The sequence below is a fragment of the Phoenix dactylifera genome, unplaced genomic scaffold, assembly GCF_009389715.1.
Source record: "Phoenix dactylifera cultivar Barhee BC4 unplaced genomic scaffold, palm_55x_up_171113_PBpolish2nd_filt_p 000254F, whole genome shotgun sequence".
Taxonomy (NCBI): Eukaryota; Viridiplantae; Streptophyta; class Magnoliopsida; order Arecales; family Arecaceae; genus Phoenix; species Phoenix dactylifera.
In genome coordinates, this window is record NW_024067747.1 from 88,469 (window position 1) to 111,495 (window position 23,027).

The following is a 23,027-nucleotide window of genomic DNA, read 5'->3' on the forward strand; positions in this document are numbered from 1 at the left end:
CTATTTGATGTTCCAATGCAGCACTTATATACATCTCGTGCCAAGTGGACATAAAACGAAAATCCCGTGATCATATTTATAGGAGGCTGCAGAATGATATGTTTTTTTTTTCAGAAAATTCCTGAAACATCAAGCTGGAGTAATAACAGTTTCAGCTCCGCTGGGTAAATTCCCGCGATGGTTCGCCATCGACCGCTTCGGAGTAGGCCGGGCAAAGTTTCCGGTTCTATATGCGGTCTGTCTTAAAAACTTTTTATTTTTTTACTTTTTTTTATTTTTTTATTTTTAGCATGATCACCTCCTAAATATTAAAGATTATATAAAATTTTTTCAAAATTAATATTTATATGTATATTTTTGTAGAATATTTATTTTACTATTCTATATTTTTATCTTATTTTTTATGTATATCTACATCATTTAATATTATTTAAAAAATGTAACGATTTCAAATTAAATGGCTAAACTATTTTTAATGAATAGATGTAACATAAAAAATATAAAGCGATCGCAATAAAAAATAAAAAAATAATTTTAAAATTTTATTTTATTTTTAATTAAAATAAATATGGTTTCTGTTAATATATAAGGGATATTTATGCAGAAATAATGTTATACGAAAAAAAAAACATAAATTTAAGACGGTATTTATATAAATATAAATTTAGAAGGGTGTTTATTAAAAAAAAAAACTAAAAAAAAAAAAAAAAAAAAAAAAAAAAGACCGATGCGATCCATACCGTCGCCCTCCTCCCCTGCCCGGATCGAGAAACTGAGTTCTTCAATTTCCCTCGTTCGTCTTCGAAAAACCTAGAGACCACCATGGATCTCCTCCAAAGCTACGCGGACAAGAGCGACGAAGAAGACGGAGAGCCAGAAGAATCGCGACGAGAAGAAGGAGAAGAGAAGGGAGGAGAAGGAGGAGGAGGAGAAGGCGATGTTGCGGCGGCGGCCCCTGCCTCGCCGGACTCGGACTCCTTCGCCTCCCCTCCCCGGCTCCTCCCGGCCAAGTCCGCTGCCCCGCGGGTGGACGACACCACCCTCGCCCTATCCGCCGCCGGCACTGCCCGTTCCCTCCACCGCCCCATCGATCCGGCTGAGCACGCCGTGGTCTTCAACCCCACCTACGACCAGCTCTGGGCCCCCATCTACGGCCCCGCCCACCCCTTCGCCAAGGACGGCGTCCCCCAGGGCATGCGCAACCACAAGCTCGGCTTCGTCGAGGACGCCTCCATCCACTCCTTCCTCTTCGATGCGCAATACAACACCTTCCACAAGTATGGCTACGCTGCCGACCCCTCTGGCCTCTCCTATGTTGGCGACGTCGACACCCTCGACCGCAACCAGGCCCTCTCCGTCTACAACATCCCCCAGCAGGAGCAGAAGCGCCGCCGCCTCCAGATGAAGGCGGCCGCCGCCGAGGAAGACCCCGACTCCACCGCCGCCGCCGCCGCCGGCGACGGCCCTGACGTCGACAACCCTTCCTCCGAGGAGTGGCTCCTCAAGAACCGTAAGAGCCCCTGGGCCGGGAAGAAGGAGGTGGTCCAGGGCGAGCTCACCGAGGAGCAGAAGAAGTACGCCCAGGAGCACGCCGAGAAGAAGGCCGAGAAGGAGAGGGGTGGCGAGGGGAGAGGAGACCGGGTCGAGCAAGTCGACAAGAGCACCTTCCATGGGAAGGAGGAGCGCGATTACCAGGGCCGGTCGTGGATTGCACCTCCGAAGGATGCCAAGGCCACCAACGACCACTGCTACATCCCCAAGCGGTGGGTACATACGTGGAGCGGCCACACGAAGGGCGTTGCCGCCATCCGGTTCTTCCCCAAGTATGGCCACCTCCTCCTCTCGGCCGGCATGGACTCAAAAGTCAAGATTTGGGATGTCTTCAATTCGGGCAAGTGCATGCGGACCTATATGGGCCACTCGAAGGCGGTCCGGGACATCTGCTTCTCCAATGATGGTGCCAAATTCTTGAGTGCCGGATATGACAAGAACATCAAGTACTGGGACACCGAGACTGGGAAGGTAATCTCGACCTTCTCCACTGGGAAGACTCCCTACGTGGTGAAACTTAACCCCGATGAAGACAAGCAGAGCATTCTTCTTGCAGGGATGAGTGATAAGAAGATTGTTCAGTGGGACATGAATAGTGGTGAGATAACGCAAGAGTATGATCAACATCTTGGGGCTGTGAATACCATCACATTCGTGGATAATAACCGGAGATTTGTTACTTCGAGTGATGACAAGTCCCTTCGTGTGTGGGAGTTTGGAATTCCAGTGGTTATAAAGTATATAAGTGAGCCACACATGCATTCCATGCCATCAATCTCTGTCCATCCCAATTCAAATTGGCTGGCAGCACAGAGCTTGGACAATCAGATACTTATATATGGCACAAAGGAAAGGTTTCAACTGAATAAAAAGAAGAGATTCGCAGGGCACATTGTGGCAGGTTATGCTTGCCAGGTGAATTTTTCCCCAGATGGACGGTTTGTTATGTCAGGGGATGGAGAGGGGAAGTGCTGGTTTTGGGATTGGAAGAGCTGCAAAGTTTTTAGGACTTTGAAGTGCCATGAAGGAGTGTGCATTGGGTGTGAGTGGCATCCATTGGAGCAGAGCAAGGTAGCAACTTGCGGATGGGATGGCATGATCAAATATTGGTAAGTTTGTTTATAAAGTTGTCATTCATTTTTTATCACTATTATAGGATGGTGACTGCATAAATGTTCATTATGTTGTATGATAAATATGGTGCCGACTAGTTAATTCTTTCATTTTGTTGCAGTGTTTATTTTCCATTGCTTAATTTCTGATGCGAGTTGTGGTTGCAATCTGTGTCTTCAGCTCACTTATAGAAAATGACATGTTAACCTTATAATATCATCTGTTGCATTACATAAACTTCTGGACTTGCTGCTATAAAGCTTTGCTTTATTCATGCTGGGAATATGGCCATGTGTTGTTTCTCTGTTAGAAAGACCTGGAATGGTCCTTCTTTTGCTTCTCCTATTAACATAATATGACACTATCCAAGGGTAGGGAAGAAGGAATTGATGAAGGCATGCTAAAACAGAAAAAAATAGAAATCAATTTTAGAGAAGTTCAAGACTTCTTTCCTGAGTGCGCATAGGAGTTAGCAACTCAGATTCTAGATTTTTCTTTGAATGATGTCTAGTGCTTTCTCATGGGGAAGGTTGATTTTTTTTTTTTTTTTGCTGTTCATGTTGATCTGAGTATTTCATATTCTAAATTATTTAATCTTGACGTTGACAGAGTTAATTTTACTTCATTACTATAAATGCTTAGTGGGAAAACTTCATGAGTTTTCTTGATTATTTGAGTTGCCACAATTTGTGTCAGGTATAAGATTTCTCTTTTAATGAGGATCTTATAGTTATAGATGCTATATGATTGCAGCCCTGAAACACACTTGACATGAATGAAATATGTGAACAATAATTTTTTCCCTTTCTTGTTGAGTTGGCTATATAGATTTGACTTAATGTGTGGTGCCTTGGTTAAGGTGAAAGTAAGTTGCCACCATGTCTTTTATCACTAGTTCTAGGGCTGGTTGTTTGGCCTTTCTTTCCTCATTTCTAACAATAGCATGATGAATAGTTCTGAATCTCATGTTGCTAAGATTTGACATCATTTTTCTATAGATCAATGGGTTGAAGAATAGTTGATGATGAAAGGAAGTGGCTTGATTTGTCAATTTGTACAATTGAAGCAATGTGACTGACTTGATTGATATTGTTACGGGGGAAATAAGCCGCCATGCCCCACGTGACCGGCACGCGCGCCCAGGAAGACTACGGCTGCCCTTTGATCCAGCAATCCGACCCCGAGTCGGAGATCTCTTGATAACGACAGGCTATTCCCCAGAGGCACGCCGCGGCCTCCTGCTCCACTACTCCCTGCAACGGCTGTATCCGATGCTGCTCCACGATCTCCTGCATCAGCCGTACAAAGCGGAGCCCCACTATGCCCTGACGTGGCCGTACCCGGTGCTGCTCCACGACGCCCTATAACGGCCATGTCAGTGGCCACACCATCGTGCCCCACGATAACGAACCCCCCCTGAGAGACCCCCCAGCCAGGTATATATGCGGCTGGGGGGAGAAAGGGGGGGGAGGTGAGCAATATCTCCCAGAGCACTCTCTTACTTGCGATTATCACCTCTCCTCCTCCTCCAATCTCCTCTGACTTGACCGTCGGAGGGCCATCACCACCCTGGTGGTGGTGCAAGGCTTGTTTGCAGGTTTCTTGGCGGAAGGTGGAGCGCAACCAACACCAACCAAGACAACTCAGACGGAACCCCGTTCACACCGCAGTGCCAATCGTTCACGGTTTGGACCACCAGCAACAGTTGGCGCTAGAGGAAGGGCCCGAATCTTAGAACGATCGTAATGGCACGGCGAGGTGGTCGTGGAGCTTCCAATGCTTCCGGTCACGGAGCCTCTCGCGCCTCCGGCCGAGAGGCTGCTGCGTCCCCAACGCACTCTCAGCAGCACTCCACCGCCCCTTCTCCCATTCAGACGGTCGAAGCTGCTCAGTTCGACCAGCTAGCCCAGCAGGTTCGCACCCTCGCGGAGGCAGTGTAGAATCTGCAGGGTGTGATCTCTCGGGTGCCGCAACGGGCTCAGGAGCCGCTGCCCCCCGAGCACTCGCCTCTTCCTCACAACCCGCGCTCCTTCCTCTCCCATGGAGAGGAGCGCCGGCGCGAGGAGGATTCTCGAGTGCGGTCCATTCAGCCAGGACCTTCTCATCGGAGCTGTGCGGGATACGAGAGGCGGACCCGGGCGCGTTCTCAGACACCCCAGTCCTCGAGGGGCCCGCACTCCAGTCGGTCCCCCTCGCGCCGCTCCTTGTCCCCCACCCACCGGTCGCGCTCCCTGGACCGGCGGGTGGACGATCTCCACAGACAACTCCAGGTCCTGAAGGGCCACTCCAAAGATCCCTTCGCTGACTTGGAGATCTCCTTCCAGCCGGCGCTTGCCTCGAGGATCCTGCGGACCCCGAACCCGCCGGGGTTCAAAATGCCGGCGATCGAACCCTACGACGGGGCGGCGGACCCGCGGGACCACGTGGAGAGTTTCAGGACTCTTATGCTCCTCCATGGAGCATCGGATCCGCTCCTCTGCAAGGCCTTCCCGGCGACCCTCCGTGGCCCGGCAAGGGCATGGTTCGCCGGCCTGGAGGCTAACTCCATCCAGTCCTTCGACCAGTTCACCCGCTTCTTCATCAGCCATTTCGCCGTCAGTAGCAGGCGGCGACTGGTCTCCGACTCCCTCTTTGATGTCCGGCAAAACGAGGGAGAAAGCCTGCGGGATTATCTCACCCGCTTCAACAAGGCTACACTGGAGGTCCGGAACCTGAGCCAGGAAGTGGCTCTCTCAGCCCTGAAGCGTGGCTTCCGGAAGGGCAGACTCACCTTCTCCCTGGACAAACGCCTGCCGCGGAGCTTCCCGGAGCTGTTATCTCGGGCAAACCAGTATGCAGACGCCGAGGAGGCAGCCTCCCACCGGAACAAGGAGGCCGCCGAGGCCCCTCTAAAGCCCGGGAAGAAAAGGCGAAAAGAGGCACCCCAGAGGAGGAGCCCGACGCCTCAACGCCGGCGCAGAAGCCCGTCACCAGCAAGGAACCACGGCGCCACACGCCCTCGTTCTCCGCACCGACGCTTCAACCGGTACACCCCACTCCTGGCCCCCCGGGCCCAGATCCTCATGGAGGTCAAGGGGCGGGAGGACCTCCCGGTCCCGAGGCAGATGAAGAAGATCCCTGGGAGGAGGCCTTCTCGGGCGTACTGTGAGTACCACCGAGACCACGGCCACGATACCGAAGACTGCTTCCAGCTTCGGGACGAGATCGAGGCTCTCATTTGCCGAGGGCGTCTCGGTCGATATGTAAACGACCGACGTCCCCCGGCAGACCCGCGTCCGGCCGACCCGGCCCCTCAGGAATCTCGGGAACAGAATCGACCCGTTGCGGGAGTGATCCACACCATCACTGGGGGCTGCTCTCGGCCCGTGAGGAACGCAGGGGGCTCGGCGGGAGCATCAGGAGTGGCCGTCGCGAAGAGGCAGCGGGTCGGAAATGTAATCACTTTTTGTGATGAAGATGTAAAGGGGGTTCAGACTCCCCACGATGACGCCATGGTGATCTCTCTCACTATGGCGAACTATGATGTAAGGCGTGTTCTTGTGGATAGTGGAAGCTCAGCTGATATTTTGTATTACGAGGCCTTCCAAAAGATGAGCTTGTCCCGACAATTGTTGCACAAAACATCCACCCTCCTTATAGGATTCACTGGAGACGCTATCTCGGCCGAAGGTGTCATTGAGCTGCCTGTGACTGCGGGCGTTGCACCCGCAGAAGCCACGGTGCGACTCGGGTTCTTGGTCGTCCGTGTCCCCTCGGCCTACAACGCTATCCTCGGACGACCCGGACTGAACGCCCTTCGCGCGGTGGTTTCTACCTACCATTTGCTCATGCGGTTCCCCACGGCGGCCGGGATTGGAGAGGTCCGAGGTGACCAACCAACCGCACGGCAGTGTTTCCTAGCAACTCTCAAAGGGAAGAAGCCCATGGAGGCCCTAAGCGTCGAGTCCCTTGACGCCAGAGACGAAGTGGCCTTGCGGCACGGGGAGCCTGCCGAGGGCGTAATCGAAGTTCCCCTCAAAGAAGGCCGCCCGGACCGCACGGTCCGGGTCGGTGCCAACCTCGACTTGGAAGCTCGGCTCCGGTTAGTGGAATTCCTCCGAGCCAATGCTGATGTGTTTGCCTGGTCGGCGGCCGATGTACCTGGGATCGACCCGGAGGTCATTTCTCACGCCCTCAACGTCGACCCGACCCACCGACCAGTAAAGCAAAAGAAGAGACACTGTGCCCCGGATCGGATCCGGGTGGTCGGCCAGGAGGTAGACAAACTCTTGGAGGCAGGTTTCATAAGGGAAGTGAGCTACCCCGAGTGGCTGGCAAACGTCGTACTTGTCCGGAAGGCGAGCGGAAAGTGGAGGATGTGCGTCGACTACACCGACCTGAACAAGGCGTGCCCCAAGGATAGCTTTCCGCTTCCGCGAATAGACCAACTGGTCGACGCGACTTCCGGATATCAGCTGCTGTCTTTCATGGACGCCTTCTCCGGCTACAACCAAATAATGATGGCTCCACAGGACGAGGAGAAAACGGCCTTCATAACAGACAGGGGGCTGTACTGTTACAAGGTAATGCCCTTCGGTCTGAAGAACGCTGGCGCTACTTACCAGCGCCTCGTCAATAAAATCTTCAAGGAGCAGATCGGCCGGAACATGGAGGTGTACGTGGACGATATGCTGGTAAAGAGCCGCCATGCGGATCAGCACATTGCGGATCTGGAGGAGACCTTCGCCACCTTGCGGAAGTTTCGTATGAAGCTAAACCCAGCGAAGTGCGCCTTTGGTGCTTCGGCCGGGAGGTTCCTCGGCTTCATTGTCAACCAGCGGGGGATCGAGGCCAACCCGGACAAAATCAAGGCCATCCAAGATATGTCCCCTCCGACCAAAGTGAAGGAGGTTCAGGAGCTCGCTGGGAGGGTCGCCGCGCTCGGACGATTTGTGGCAAAATCGGCCGAACGCTGCCAACCGTTCTTCAAGGTGTTGAAGCGCCCGAAAGACTTCCTCTGGACGGCTGAATGTCAAGTGGCGTTCGACCAGCTCAAGGAGTACATGGCGTCTCCTCCCCTGCTGTCCAAGCCGCAAGAGGGGGAGATGCTCTACCTTTACCTGGCGGTCTCCCCAACCGCAGTCAGCGCAGTACTGGTTCGGGAAGAGGCAAAACTTCAGAAGCCCGTGTACTACACCAGCCGAGTCCTCCGGGATGCCGAGACGCGGTACACGAAGGCTGAAAAGATCGCCTTCGCGCTGCTGACTGCGACCAGGAGGCTTCGCCCCTATTTCCAGGCTCATTCTGTCACCCTTTTGACCGATCAACCACTGCGGCAGATCCTCAGCAATCCTGAGAATGCGGGACGGCTGGTGAAGTGGGCAGTAGAACTTGGTGAGTTCGACATCCGCTACCAGCCCCGGCCCGCCATCAAGGCCCAGGTGCTCGCGGACTTTCTCGCTGAGTGCACTGTGCAGGAAGCGGAACCTAGGCCGCCGGAAACACCCAGCCTCGATCTCCCGATCTGGACGCTCCACATTGACGGGTCGTCGAACCCTGAAGGTGGAGGGGCTGGGCTGGTCCTTACCAATCCCGATGGAGTGATAGCCGAGTATGCCTTGAGGTTCGGATTTCCAGTGACCAACAATGAGGCGGAGTACGAGGCCCTAGTCACGGGACTCAAACTCGCCAAGGAGCTCGGCATCCGGCGTCTGAAGGTCTTCACCGACTCCCAGCTGGTGGTCGGGCAGGTTCGAGGGGAGTTCGAGGCACGGAGCCCGACCATGCAGAGCTACGTCCGGAAGGTGCAAGCACTCATTCCCGACCTCGGCAGTATTGACATTCAGCAGGTCCCAAGGAGCGAAAATGCTAGGGCCGACAGGTTGTCCCGCTTGGTGGGCGCTGAGGCACACAACTTGTCAAGGGCGATATACCTGGAGACCCTAGATGCCCCGAGCATCGGCGAGGCTGAAGCGGTAATGGCAATTGATCCGGAACCATCTTGGATGGACCCGCTTGTAGCTTACCTCGCCGAAGGGATCCTCCCCGAAGATGAAGATCAAGCTCGGCGACTTGTTATGAAGTCCGCCCACTACGTACTCTACGAAGGGAGGCTGTATCGGACCTCGTTCACCGCCCCCCTCTTAAGGTGCCTCCGCCCTTCGGAAGCGCCTTACGCCCTCAGCGAAGTCCACGAAGGCATCTGTGGATCGCACCTGGGGGCTAGGTCCCTGGCACATAAGATCATGAGGCAAGGCTACTATTGGCCGACCTTATTGGAAGACTCAAAGGATCACGTACGGAAATGCGACGCCTGCCAGCGCCACGCCAACATCCAGAGAGTCCCCTCTGTTCCCTTGGCGCCAATCACCGCCCCCTGGCCCTTTGCACAGTGGGGAATGGATATCCTCGGACCATTCCCCATCGCTTCGGCCCAGCGGAAATTTTTGATTGTCGCCATCGACTACTTCACCAAGTGGGTGGAGGCAGAGCCACTGGCCACCATCACGGAGGCGCAAGTCCGGAAGTTCGTAAAGAAGAACATCATTGTCCGATTTGGGGTACCTCGGGTCCTCATCTCGGATAACGGTCGACAGTTTGATAACAAGCATTTCCGAGACTTCTGCGAGGAGTTCGGGATCGAACATCGGTTCACGTCCGTGTCGCATCCCCAAACCAACGGCGAGGCCGAGGTCACAAATCGGACAATCCTCCAAGGTATCAAAGCGCGGATCAGACGGACGGGGCAAGCTTGGGTCGAGGAACTCGAGAATGTCCTTTGGGCGTATCGGACCACGCATCGGACTCCTACCGGGGAGACGCCTTTCAGCCTAACCTATGGCACGGAAGCCGTTGTCCCCGTAGAGCTCGGACTTCCCTCACCTCGGGTAGCCGCACACCGACCCGAGGCCAACTCGGAGCAACTCCGAGGGAACCTGGATCTCTTGGAAGAAGCAAGGGAAATGGCGCAGGTTCGGATGGCAATGTATCAGCGGAGGGTGGCCCGATATTACAACTCCAAAGTCCGACCGAAGCTTTTCAGAATTGGAGATCTGGTGCTGAGGCGAGCTAAGGCATCTCAACCTACGGAAGGTGGGAAGCTAGCGCCGAATTGGGAAGGCCCGTATAAAGTTCGTTGGGTAAACCGACCTGGCTCCTACCAGTTGGAAGCCCTAGATGGCCGAGAAATTCCAAGGGGCTGGAATTCCGCTAACCTGCGGATGTATTACCAGTAGAACAACAAGGCCAGAAAGACAATTCGAAAAGGTGCAACACTTTTCATTTCAATAATTTCTGGTTACAATGGCGTGCTCGTGTGATTACAAGGAATTCCCAGAGGGGAATTAGGGAGTAAAGAAAGCAAAGAAGAGGTGGAGAATCCGTGGAGCTGAGGACCGAGGATCCCAAACCCTCAACCCAAAGCAGCTGCAATCCCACCGGAAGTGGGTGCTTCTAACCGGAGGCGCCATCCAGCACCTCACCAAAAAGACGAGGAGCCGCCGCAGAAGAAGCTCCCGCTGCCCCCAGGAGAACGCCGCCTCCAAAGGATATTCCCATCCTCCCCAGTGGTAGGAAAGAGAAGGAATACGAGGGGGAAGAGCATATGGAGGCGCGGTCCCGGACTGAGCGTCTGGTGCAGAGCTCGATCGGGAGGCTGAACTTCAAGGAGGGGAGATGTGATCCCGGATGAAACGCCTAGAGCGGAGTTCCGCCGGGAAGACCCTCCTTGTTGATCCCAGATGAAACGGCTAGTTGGCTGAAGTCGCAAGGGGAGCGCCTCCCCTTTCCTTCAACAGGAGTCTCTCAGTCATATGCCAAGGAGGAGGTCCGCGATCCATGGCAACCTGAACAGCTCCGGCTTGGCAAACTCCATCGTACCTGCACCTGTATTTATAGCCAAACTGCGGCCCCCTGGTCGTTCCGATGCGGGTGGCTCCAATAAATGCAGGCGCATTGAAACCGGAGCCGTTCCGGCTTCCGAGGCGTATCTCCCCGCGATTTCCTAAGCGTCATTCTCCTTAAACCGCATTCTTTGTGCAGGACAATCCGGGTGTCATGTACCCCTAGGTCCACATATCTCCGCTCGCGCCCAGGCCGTATCCTCCTCGAAGAACCCGCGTATCGCGGCCGCTCAACTAACACTCCTCGCAAGCAGCAGCTGGCGATCCGATTTCCCAGGTAACGCATTAATTAGCGTTTAATGCCCTTCTCGTGTTCCCCCAGGCAACGCTTAGAGAAAAGGAGAAACATGATCGCGGCTGGCCACGGAGAAACCCCGTCGGGCAGCGAACGACAAGCGCACGACCAGCGAGCGGAATTTTCCGAGGCTCGGCCCTCGGATGCCAGGCTAACCCGATGATCATCCCGGGAGCAGACTAGCCTGAAGCCCCGACCGGTCGCCTCGGCTTGCGCCAGCCTTGGCCGACCAACGAGCGGAATGTCCCGAGGCTCGGCCCTCGGATGCCAGGCTAACCCGATGATCATCCCGGGAGCAGACTAGCCTGAAGCCCCGACCGGTCGCCTCGGCTTGCGCCAGCCTTGGCCGACCAACGAGCGGAATGTCCTGAGGCTCGGCCCTCGGATGCCAGGCTAACCCGATGATCATCCCGGGAGCAGACTAGCCTGAAGCCCCGACCGGTCGCCTCGGCTTGCGCCAGCCTTGGCCGACCAACGAGCGGAATGTCCTGAGGCTCGGCCCTCGGATGCCAGGCTAACCCGACGATCATCCCGGGAGCAGACTAGCCTGAAGCCCCGACCGGTCGCCTCGGCTCGCGCCAGCCTTGGCCGACCAACGAGTGGAATTTCCTGAGGCTTGACAACCCTCGGATGCCAGGCTAACCCGACGATCATCCCGGGAGCAGACTAGCCTGAAGCCCCGACCGGTCGCCTCGGCTTGCGCCAGCCTTGGCCGACCAACGAGCGGAATTTCCTGAGGCTTGACGGCCCTCGGATGCCAGGCTAACCCGATGATCATCCCGGGAGCAGACTAGCCTGAAGCCCCGACCGGTCGCCTCGGCTTGCGCCAGCCTTGGCCGACCAACGAGCGGAATGTCCTGAGGCTCGGCCCTCGGATGCCAGGCTAACCCGATGATCATCCCGGGAGCAGACTAGCCTGAAGCCCCGACCGGTCGCCTCGGCTTGCGCCAGCCTTGGCCGACCAACGAGCGGAATGTCCTGAGGCTCAGCCCTCGGATGCCAGGCTAACCCGACGATCATCCCGGGAGCAGACTAGCCTGAAGCCCCGACCGGTCGCCTCGGCTCGCGCCAGCCTTGGCCGACCAACGAGTGGAATTTCCTGAGGCTTGACAACCCTCAGATGCCAGGCTAACCCGACGATCATCCCGGGAGCAGACTAGCCTGAAGCCCCGACCGGTCGCCTCGGCTTGCGCCAGCCTTGGCCGACCAACGAGCGGAATTTCCTGAGGCTTGACGGCCCTCGGATGCCTGGCTAGCCCGATGATCATCCCGGGAGCAGACTAGCCGGAAGCCCCGACCGGTCGCCTCGGCTTGCGCCAGCCTTGGCCGACCAACGAGTGGAAGGTCCCGAGGCTCGGCCCTCGGATGCCAGGCTAACCCGATGACCATCCCGGGAGCAGACTAGCCTGAAGCCCCGACCAGTTGCTTCGGCATGCGCCAGCCTTGGTCGACCAACGGAGGAATTTCCTGAGGCCTAACCCTCGGATGCCCGGCTTAGCGTCGGAAGAATTTTCCGAGGCCTAACCCTCGGATGCCTGGCTTAGCGCCGGAAGAATTTCCTGAGGCCTAACCCTCGGATACCTGGCTTAGCGCCGGAAGAATTTCCTGAGGCCTAACCCTCGGATGCTTGGCTTAGCGCCGGAAGAATTTCCTGAGGCCTAACCCTCGGATGCCTGGCTTAGCGCCGGAAGAATTTCCTGAGGCCTAACCCTCGGATGCCTGGCTTAGCGCCGGAAGAATTTCCTGAGGCCTAACCCTCGGATGCCTGGCTTAGCGCCGGAAGAGTTTCCCGAGGCCCAACCCTCGGATGCCTGGCTTAGCGCCGGAAGAGTTTCCTGAGGCCCAACCCTCGGATGCCTGGCTTAGCGCCGGAAGAATTTCCTGAGGCCTAACCCTCGGATGCCTGGCTTAGCGCCGGAAGAATTTCCTGAGGCCCAACCCTCGGATGCCCGGCTTAGCGCCGGAAGAGTTTCCTGAGGCCTAACCCTCGGATGCCTGGCTTAGCGCCGGAAGAATTTCCTGAGGCCTAACCCTCGGATGCCTGGCTTAGCGCCGGAAGAATTTCCTGAGGCCCAACCCTCGGATGCCTGGCTTAGCGCCGGAAGAGTTTCCTGAGGCCTAACCCTCGGATGCCTGGCCTAGCGCCGGAAGAATTTCGGGAGCCAGGAATCAGCAAGACGCTACCGAGAGTTAAAAGAAAAAGAAGGACGCCTGGCTGCCGAAGGGTCGCTCGCGCCCCAAAGGCGAATCGACACCATTAAGGAAGGATGTCCGCCGAAATCCTCAGACTGCCAGGTCGGCAATAACCGCCATACGCCATAAAAAGGGCGGGGAGCTCGAAGCGCGCGCGCCTCTCCGAGGAACGGCGGCAATCCCGAAACATCACTCCCTTCACCTGTTCCCCTTCTGGTTCCAGGCTCGGAAGTGGGGGGCTACTGTTACGGGGGAAATAAGCCGCCATGCCCCACGTGACCGGCACGCGCGCCCAGGAAGACTACGGCTGCCCTTTGATCCAGCAATCCGACCCCGAGTCGGAGATCTCTTGATAACGACAGGCTATTCCCCAGAGGCACGCCGCGGCCTCCTGCTCCACTACTCCCTGCAACGGCTGTATCCGATGCTGCTCCACGATCTCCTGCATCAGCCGTACAAAGCGGAGCCCCACTATGCCCTGACGTGGCCGTACCCGGTGCTGCTCCACGACGCCCTATAACGGCCATGTCAGTGGCCACACCATCGTGCCCCACGATAACGAACCCCCCCTGAGAGACCCCCTAGCCAGGTATATATGCGGCTGGGGGGAGAAAGGGGGGGAGGTGAGCAATATCTCCCAGAGCACTCTCTTACTTGCGATTATCACCTCTCCTCCTCCTCCAATCTCCTCTGACTTGACCGTCGGAGGGCCATCACCACCCTGGTGGTGGTGCAAGGCTTGTTTGCAGGTTTCTTGGCGGAAGGTGGAGCGCAACCAACACCAACCAAGACAACTCAGACGGAATCCCGTTCACACCGCAGTGCCAATCGTTCACGGTTTGGACCACCAGCAACAGATATGATATGGGAAGTTATGTCCAAGGATATGACGAATTTGTGTTGAGTTTGAGCTGTTAAGGATGTCTTTAGCTTCTATTTAGCATAATGATGGGCCCAAATCTCCATTAAAGGGAAGGTATACATAATTCTTCCTCTCATATGCATTGCCTTCAAGAATAATGCTTGAGAATTATGTTTGATGAGCTTATGGTTAATAAGTGATAGGTTGAGGTAGGGGAAGAATAAGAAGTATGATAGTTGATTGCAAAATTAGTATAATGGTAATGTTGAACAAGGTTAACGGTCTCGGTATTAGATCCTGTGTGGATACCCAATAGGTAGACCCTATATTGGGTGTTGGTATGCCACATGCTTTGGTACCCACACTCAGTAGAAGGGGTGTACTGAGTCTCAATACCCTACTAGTAAGGTACAGTATGCTCTATATCCGATGGTACGGTCTGGTAAAGCAAACCATGATGTTGAATATGTATATAACAATAATTGCGAGATTATTACAGGTGTTGTGCATGGGAAAGGGAATTTAGGTGACATTTCCTAAGTTATAGATATTAGAGTTAAATTATCAGACATCATCATTAGCCATGATATCATTATACACTGTGTTGGACAGAATAATAGTATCCAGGGCACAGACATACGTAGAATTTGTCTAGCATATCGCCAAAATTGCACTTGGAATTTTATTTCAATTGTTTTATCTTTTTGGTTGCTTTAGGGTGATATGGACATCATGTAAAAAACTTTGAGCCACCCTAATGACTTAGTGGTTTAATGAAGTTGGGCTTCTGTGAAATCTTTACAAGCAAAACTTCCAACAATGCTTCATACTCGCTGAAGACATTTAGGACAAAACAAATTTAACACAAAAATGTTCTTTCATTGCTTTTATATGTCAAAAGATATACATAAAAATTGTCCTAATAAATAGGACTGCTATGATTCTGTCTCATGCGGCCTCTGGCCCAAAATTTCTTTATCTGCAAAAAAAATGACCCATGGATGCAAGTTGCTTCCTGAAGTATCGGGATTAGAATATCTGATTTCTTGTTGGACATAGGGTCTTCTGCCCATCCTCCTATTTCCTGCATCACTCTCTTCAATGGCACCTTATTTGTGAATATCGTCTTCCATATTGCCCAAAAACACCAGGTTTGCGGCTCTAAATATGATGACTGGCCAAACAGATGCTAGATGTATTCTATTGGTGCTGGTCTTCTGGCCAAGCAAACAGATGGTTTAGGAGTGGGGAACTTTAGTGGAACAATTAAGGACACCTAAAATTCCATACTTTCCCACTCAAGAACTGCAGTAAGAACATTCTGTTATCTTCACTCGCCACTTCATAGACTCAGTGCTACAGTCATCTCCTTTGATTTCATGAAGATTATCCAAGAAAGTTGATGGATACTAGTGCTCATCATGTTAGAATATATAAGAATTTAAATTCTTGCCAACAGTAAGCTTAAGGAACTTGCAAAATGTGTTTTCCATAGCATAATAAGAAATATTCTTCTACGAGGTCTCAAGGCTTTTCCTAATTTCTTGTCAAAGTTTTTCTTTGATGCAAGAGTAGATTCCAATCATCTGCATAAAATTAGTGGACTTATTGGTGAATAGCAGGCAATCTTGCGTACCCACATGTGCATTTAAGATCAGGTTTGCACATGGTGTTATTTAAGTTCGGAATGTATGATATCTGTTAAAGCATCCAACACACACTGTCATCTTACAAATCAAAGGTTTTGATGCACCTTAACGTTGCATCTGCAGCTGGCAGTTGAATCTTGGTTCATCTATCATAATATGTAGACTAGGTGCAAGTCACAGATTTTTTTCCAATTTTGACACATCTTAAACCCAGTGTATTAATTTTGGCCAAGTGTACATTATGCAAATATCTGGTGAAGCATGCTTTAATATTCTGTTGAATGTTTACTTATCCACAACAGATTGAATTATAGCAAATATCCTGAACCAATCATGCTTATTCACATGCAATAGTTCAGTGATGCCATGCTTTTAGGTTGTGCAAAACAGGCATGCGGCATGGCTGCAGTGCCAATTCATGCGGGCCAGTGTATGCATATGCTTCCCAGTGTATGGCAGGCATGATATGGCACTGACAACATTACACATAAGGCCTACCACAAGAAGTCAAGCATACATAAACTGGTCAAAATATGAATGACTACTGTAATATAAGATGTGAAGAATGTTAGTTGATGATTAAAATGGTTGTTTCATTAGACAAGGAGATAAATCCTTTCAATATTTCAACTGTATAACATGAGTAATTACATAAATACTTTTTTTTGCCTTCTTGAATTATGCTTTTGAAATTTCCAGATCTCGTGGATTCATATGCCCTTTTGAAGCAGTAGAAAAAAACTCTCTATTTCTTTGTTTTTTCTTTTTGTTAATTTGGATTTCTGAAGCTGTAATTTGTTTTGTGATATGCAGGGATTAGTTATCCAGGCACTCTTAAACTTAGATGATGAGGCTCATCTCAATCGTTTGGACGGAAGCCTGCACACTTTCCTTTGAGTGCTTGAAGTTCCATTCCAGTTTTTTATAGATACCAGCTGTGTTAATTTGCCTCAGATCATGGCAATACCATCAAGTTTTCAAGCTATCTGCATTAGCTATGGTGGACTTGGCTGCTAACTCTCTGAAGCTGTTTGTCATTGTTACAGGCATCGTGCCATTGAACAATGTAGTTCGTGTACACTTTAAGCTGTATTTCTCCAATCTATGCCGCTCAAAGAAACAATATATATCCAGAAATTGTTTCATTTATGACATAATGGTTAGTTTTATTTGTGGCCTCTAGCGCATGATGGGATCATTCTGTATTTACATGTTCTTTTTCGATTTTCTTTTTAATAATTGTGGGATTATTTGCTTGTCAATGACCTGGCTTTCATAACTATGGTTGTAGTATTATTAGTGAAAATTTTGCTTGCTAATTTGATGGAATTTATATTTGCCTCGGCCTTGAACTGAAGTTACCGGTGAAATCAAATGCACCCCGCTCATCTGAAAGTTTAAACTTTTTAACCAAGTTTATGATGCTGCAAAACCTGATACATGTCCTACACAAAAAAAACCTGATGTATATTAACAAGTGCTGTGAGGCCCCTCTTAATGACATTTCAAGAATCTGGAGCTATATAGATTTTTCATCCATGAATCAAGGTCAGAGGATTTAAATTATAAGATCAGTGCTGTTTATCTTCCATTAGGAATTGATCGAGAATTTTGCAAGTTCTAATGTTAGGAATTCATGAGTATTTGAACGCCCAGTTAATGTGCTCTGGCTTGTGAGGCTCTCTTAGCTTCAGCTTTACTTCCTAACAGTTGGAACCTTAGACATATTGTATGAAGTCTATAATAATTGAATTCAAGTGATGTGTCATTGAACTGGACGGATTTGGAGAATAAAGAGTTTAGACTCCTTTTCTCATTGTGCTGAGCTACTATTGTACTTTTTTTTCTTTTCCTCTTTTTGTGGATTTGGATACGTTTGCCATTTTAAGAACTCTGACCTTTCGTGCAATCAGAAGATTCTTTAAAATGAATCATCATTTTAAAACATTAATATAAATTATTTTGGTGGTTAAGAGATTTGTATTTTACTTAGTGATTGGGGGTTCGGTTCGGCTTTTAAATAGTATTTTAATTTAAAATTTTTGTAGCCGGTTTTATGATGCTAAAAATATCATTTCATAAGTTTGATAACACCTTAATAGTAGTTTAATGGCGCTATCTAAGGTAACATGATTGTAGGGGTAAATATGTAAAATTTAATTTTTTTTCTTAAGCTAGTTTTGTGAAGGTAAAAATATTATTTTGTAAATCTAATAATACTTTAGTTGAAATTTGACATTGCCATCTAGTGGAAAATAATGGCAAGGATAAATATACAAAATAATTCTCTATAAAAATATGTTCATAAGAGAAAGAGCAAGTTTGATATCTATGTAATAATTTTTTTTTGAGTTTTACGCATATACATATATTTTGTTATACTTGAAACTAAAATAGATTGATTGTTGAAAATAATTGATATTGTTTAGTCATAAATCATTTTCTTTTGTTATACTATTAAGGAAACACAATTTAAAATACAAATTTATGAATTATTCACTAGTTCAAAGTTTAAAGTATAAAATAGTTACCGATTCCAATTTACCGTGAATGTTTTCTCCTATGATTAAAAATCTATTTTTTCTCTTTTCAATAGGAGAAGGAAGTTTTTAAACTATGTGTCATTTGAGATACAATCGTTTGAAAAGAGTAATCTAAATTGGATCATGAATTTAAATAAAAACATAGAAATTGTAATTTTATAATATAAACATATAATTATATTAATTTTATAAGAGTATGCACGTGTGTGCGTGTGTGTATATATATATATATTATATATATATGTATGTATGTATGTATGTATCTATGTATGTAGGCATGGCGCACATGTGTATATATATACATCCCAAAACTATAGCGGCTAGTGGAATATTTTGTATTCTAACATAAATAAGGGCTATTATTTAACATTTACACTATTTTCTCAATAACATAAATTATTAAAAATTGACATAATAATATAAAAATTCAATATTTTCAAAATTTACTTAATAAAATTGAACCATCAAAAACAATTTTTATTAAGTAAATAGTTAGGTGGATCATGACGCCTTTATTTTTATTTTATTATATATCCGACATTTTTTTCGTTATAATACTGCTATAAGGATGTTATAATTGCTATTATTTTAATATTGAATAAATCAAAATGACAAGACATGGGATGGAATGATGGATAGCTTTTACAAACGTTCGGTTTCGGTGAGCTCCGTTATAACGGAACAACGCCGTTATGAAAAGCACGTTAACAAATTGGGGATGTAAAAAGGAGCCCTAATTTAGCGCGCGTTTTCCGTAGAGGGGGGAGAAAAGGGGCGAGCGAGACCTTGCGCACGGCGGCGAAGGTCGCAGAGGGCGCAAGAGGCGGCAGTCTTGCTAACGGTAATATATATCAAGCTTAGTGCGGATCAAAATGCTTCCTCAGAGACTTGTCTGGAAGTATTTCGATCTATTCCCATCTTCCGGAGTTTGGGATTTTAGGTTTTAGCCGAATTAGACCAAACCCAGTTGATTGCTTTATTTAATAGGGTTCCACGAGTAGTCTTGGTCTTTTTAAATTTTAATTGATTTTTTTTCCTTCGACGATTTTATTTAAATTTGATCGACACATTTGGAAAAGCATTGTGAATTTGTAATAAATCTCAATCTATATTAGAACTTCTGGTATTAGAAATTTGATTTGGAGGATCGGAATTTTCCCTATTAATCTTGCGGGCTTGCAGTAACTTTAGGGATGAGATGAGGTGATGAGAAGAAAAGGAACAACTTAATCACTTAGAAAGGAATAAAATGGGAAAGCTGGGACAAGAGAAGAGTAAAACTACGAGGAGAGGGAAGCAGCAAACTATCCATTTAGCCAGTAAACACTGTTCATGTGCTTCAAAAATTTAAAGTGTGTTTAGGTGACCTGGTCATCTCCACAGACTAGCCTAGTGCTTCATCTTTCAATGGTTTCCATTATTCTCTCTGTCTCCTTGATCCTTGCAAGGCTTTCTGTTTAAGTTTTTCCTACTCATGCTCCAAGCAACTAAGGATTGGACAAATGTGTCATTACCTTCCTTTCCCCAAAATCTCATTGTACATGTTATGGGATAGCTTGCTATCTATCTCAGTTTTAGTATTCTCAAAATTTTACATAGGTTGCCATAATCTTTCTTGCCAGCTTATTCATCTAGAATCAAGTGTCGATGGTGGTTATCTTACTCTACTTGCGTATGGTTCTGAAAATACTGACCTTATCTCTGGTATCTTGAGGTTTGCAACTTCAAGATTTGCTTCTTAAGCTTTCCACTTATAGCAAGCTCCTTCCTATGCCTTACTCTGTCATCGGTCCATGTAGGTCATGAGATCATCTTTTCAATGTTGGTATTTCTTGTTTACAGGCTTGTGGCATTATGTGGATGTGGCGCCATTACTCCGTATCTCACTTTTTAGTTGACAGTGTTGCTATGTTGCTTTACTCAATAGTATGCTTTTCTTCTGATGCAGGTCATGATTTGATTAGGTATGAATCTTGGTTACTTCATTTTTCAGACCTTTTTTCCAAGTTATATTTGCTGTTGTTCCAAGTTTTACATGTGTTAGATCAGACAGCAGTTAGATTGACATAATTTATATTTTAGGGTCTTTTGTTTAACTTTTAAAAAATAAGCAAGTGGAGTATGTGCTTTGTTTTCCTTCTTTTTTTTCTGCAGACCATATTTCTGTACAGGGTTCCAGGAGAACCAATTCCTTTTTTTTTTAATTCAAAAGTGTCAAGTTATGCTTAGGAATGGTCTTTAAGTATTATACTGTCTTAGAGTTGTTTTATGAAATTTACAGTTCTAAAAGGAGGAGAGAATGGTGTAGAACAGCTTTGATAATGAGTGAAAGAAATTAGATTTCTAATGCTCCTCTCTTCATTTCTTATTTGAGTTTGATGATTTGCTCCAAACTGTATATAAAGTTTCTCCTGGATCATACTTTGGTTCCTTATGCAGATTTTTATTGCATGGAATCCTAAAAGCATTTTAGTTTCATATTAGCTTTGAGGTTTGGAATTTATTTAAGACTCGAGGTGTATTTTAACTTACATTATGTTTATGTATGAGGATATTCTTAGATTGTATACCATAGGTTCATAGGATCCATGCATAGGGCACTTAGTATGGCGTCTTACTCATAGGGTGTTAGTACTCCACCTGATTTTTGCATTAATTCTGAACGAGATAGTACATTTTCGTCGACCTCTCTCTCTTTCTTTGTGTGCGCTATACTACCAGTCAAGTGCATACTTGGCATCATCTTCTGTGATGTTAATATTTATTGAGGGCAATTAAGATGGTGAAATGTTTATCAATTGGTGAATTGAAAGTGTTTTGAAGGATTAGGTGCTTCAGAAGATGTTTTTCAAAATTGAGGAGGTGAAACTTGCTAGAGTAGGAGGCAAGTGTGATAGTCTTATAAAAAGATTAGTGGTTCGAAATGTGATATGAATGTGTATTTTTTGCAGGATTAGGTGCTTCAGAAGATGTTTTTCAAATTTGAGGAAGTGAAACTTGCTAGAGTAGGAGGCAAGTGTGATAGTCTTATAGAAAGATTAGTGGTTCAAAATGCGATATAAATGTGTATATTAATTATTATGCATCACCTCTTTGCAAGAATATCTTGCTAGCATAAGGAAAATTTCTGAGTGTAATATGCACTAATTGCCACATATGTTAAAGGATCTGAGGATTTTTTTCTTTTCTCGAGCTGGGTGTTTGCGTTTATTGACTCTCAATAGGGAGATATTTGTCAGGTATTCTTTGAGAGGATAATTAGTTGGCAGGAAATATATGGAATTCCATATTTTTCAGGTATTTCTTTAATGGTCCATTTATCTTGTGAAATCTGAGAACTATATGTTTTATTTGATTTTTTTTTGAGAAAACTATATATTCTGTTTGATGATTTTTAAAAAAAATGTTTCAATTCATAAGTGATTTGTTTCAAAGGGAAATCAAATGCTTTCTTAAAAAAACATTCATTTTGTTTTTCAGAAAAAGAAAAAAAATGCTAAATATGTATCTTTTCTCACCTTGCATCCCCAATATATTCTCTTGCAGCAATTAACCTAGGAAATACTTAAACCCATCAAATTGTATAGTTTGCTTTGAGAAATGTCTCATGTTCCTTGACTGCAAGGGTGCACTACTAAAATGCCAGTGAAATTTGTCACCTTGTTTTTTTTTCTATGTTTATCTGTTCTGCAGGTCATTGCTAATGGAAGATCAACTTCATGATGCTCTCCATTCTGAACCCAGAGTCAAAGCCACCCTGCGTCTTGGGTCAGAATTGTTCTCTGTTAATTCAGAAACAGGCATTCTATCTGAACAGTTGGCTACAATGAAGGAGAAGAGTATGAGCATACTAAAAGACCATATCACCAAACACAATGCCCCAAATGATGTTCCTGATGAAGCGCTTGAGGGGTCTTCGGGAGATGAAAGTGAAGAACTTGACAATCCATCGAAGAAATCCAGGAAGCAAAAATAGCTGCCTTGTAATCTTTGGTGAGGTAGAAGGATCCAAAAGAAACAACTAATGCGATTATGGGAATGCAATGCTGATTAGATGTAGCAAAGGCCTTGTATCTTGTAGCTCCCTGTATAAGATATCCAAAAATGTGGCAAAACGGAATGGACGTCATAACGAATTAGCCCACATTCTTATTCTGTTCATGCTTGATCATGTACAGTGCTACTGGATCATCATACTACTTGGTATGTAAGTTTAACTTTTTTGCCGCCATCTTAATTATGTGCAATTAATACAAAGTATCAGTTGGGTGATGAAAAATGCACTTGCTCATGTACAGTACTAGTGGTGTTCTACATCATCATGTTATTAGGTAAGCGGGAGTCGGTTCATAGGAAGGGTTACTGTTCATTGACCAATCTTTTCCATTACCAACTTAAGAAGCTCTCTCTCTGAAAATAAACCAAACAGCTAGATCACAGAGAACCTCCGGCAATTTTGATTATCCCAGGTCAGCTAATGCCAAAGCAGGGCTACTAGGAGTCCCACCAGACAAAAACCAAACAACTTTTATCCTGGATAACAAACACCTGAAGTCTCAAATTGGTTGCCAAGCGTTAGATCGTTCTTCCTTGGAAGCTGACTTAAGCTGGGTCAAGGCCGAGATGCTGCTTTGGCTGTCAGATCAACAGGACATGGTTTGTTTGATTTGCCCGAAATCGGCCTATTGCTGTCTCATGTAGCCATACCTTGAACTCCAGTTGGCAATACTAAATCAACTTCAGAACATTTGGCCTTTAATAAATGAAAGCAAGCTTTCAGTGAGATGATGATTCCTACAATGTCCATTTCAACCATGGTTATTTCAGTAACCTAAGGAACACAAGAATTTTAAAACTGCAATCAGAACTATCAACTCCCACCTGAAAATTAAAAGAACATCAACTGATGTATAATCAAACGAAAACCTACAGGAAAGAAAC

The 23,027-nt window shown here is 47.5% G+C and overlaps 1 protein-coding gene and 1 long non-coding RNA gene across 3 annotated transcripts; both read left to right on the plus strand.

Annotated features, from left to right (window-relative positions):
- Positions 1–728: 728 nt before the first annotated feature.
- On the plus strand, positions 729–16,752 carry LOC103719239 (pre-mRNA-processing factor 17-like). Of its 2 annotated transcripts, XM_008808382.4 has the most exons (2): positions 730–2,660; positions 16,357–16,752. In XM_008808382.4, exons 1-2 carry the CDS (start codon positions 823–825, stop codon positions 16,361–16,363), a joined length of 1,845 nt encoding a protein of 614 aa, XP_008806604.2. In that variant the 5' UTR covers positions 730–822; the 3' UTR covers positions 16,364–16,752. The 2 variants fall into 2 exon arrangements, with proteins under 2 accessions (XP_008806605.2, XP_008806604.2); XM_008808383.4 differs by lacking the exon at positions 16,357–16,752 and having other exon boundaries at positions 729–2,664.
- A 2,041-nt stretch (positions 16,753–18,793) lies between these two features.
- Positions 18,794–22,365, plus strand: LOC103719238. The gene is made up of 2 exons (XR_605946.3): positions 18,794–18,927; positions 21,780–22,365. It is a non-coding gene; the product is annotated as an uncharacterized LOC103719238 (long non-coding RNA).
- The last annotated feature ends 662 nt before the right edge of the window (positions 22,366–23,027 follow it).

Bases quoted from the DNA above. Each gene is read 5' to 3' on its own strand.
- LOC103719239 (XM_008808382.4), top strand. From the start codon at position 823: ATGGATCTCCTCCAAAGCTACGCGGACAAGAGCGACGAAGAAGACGGA.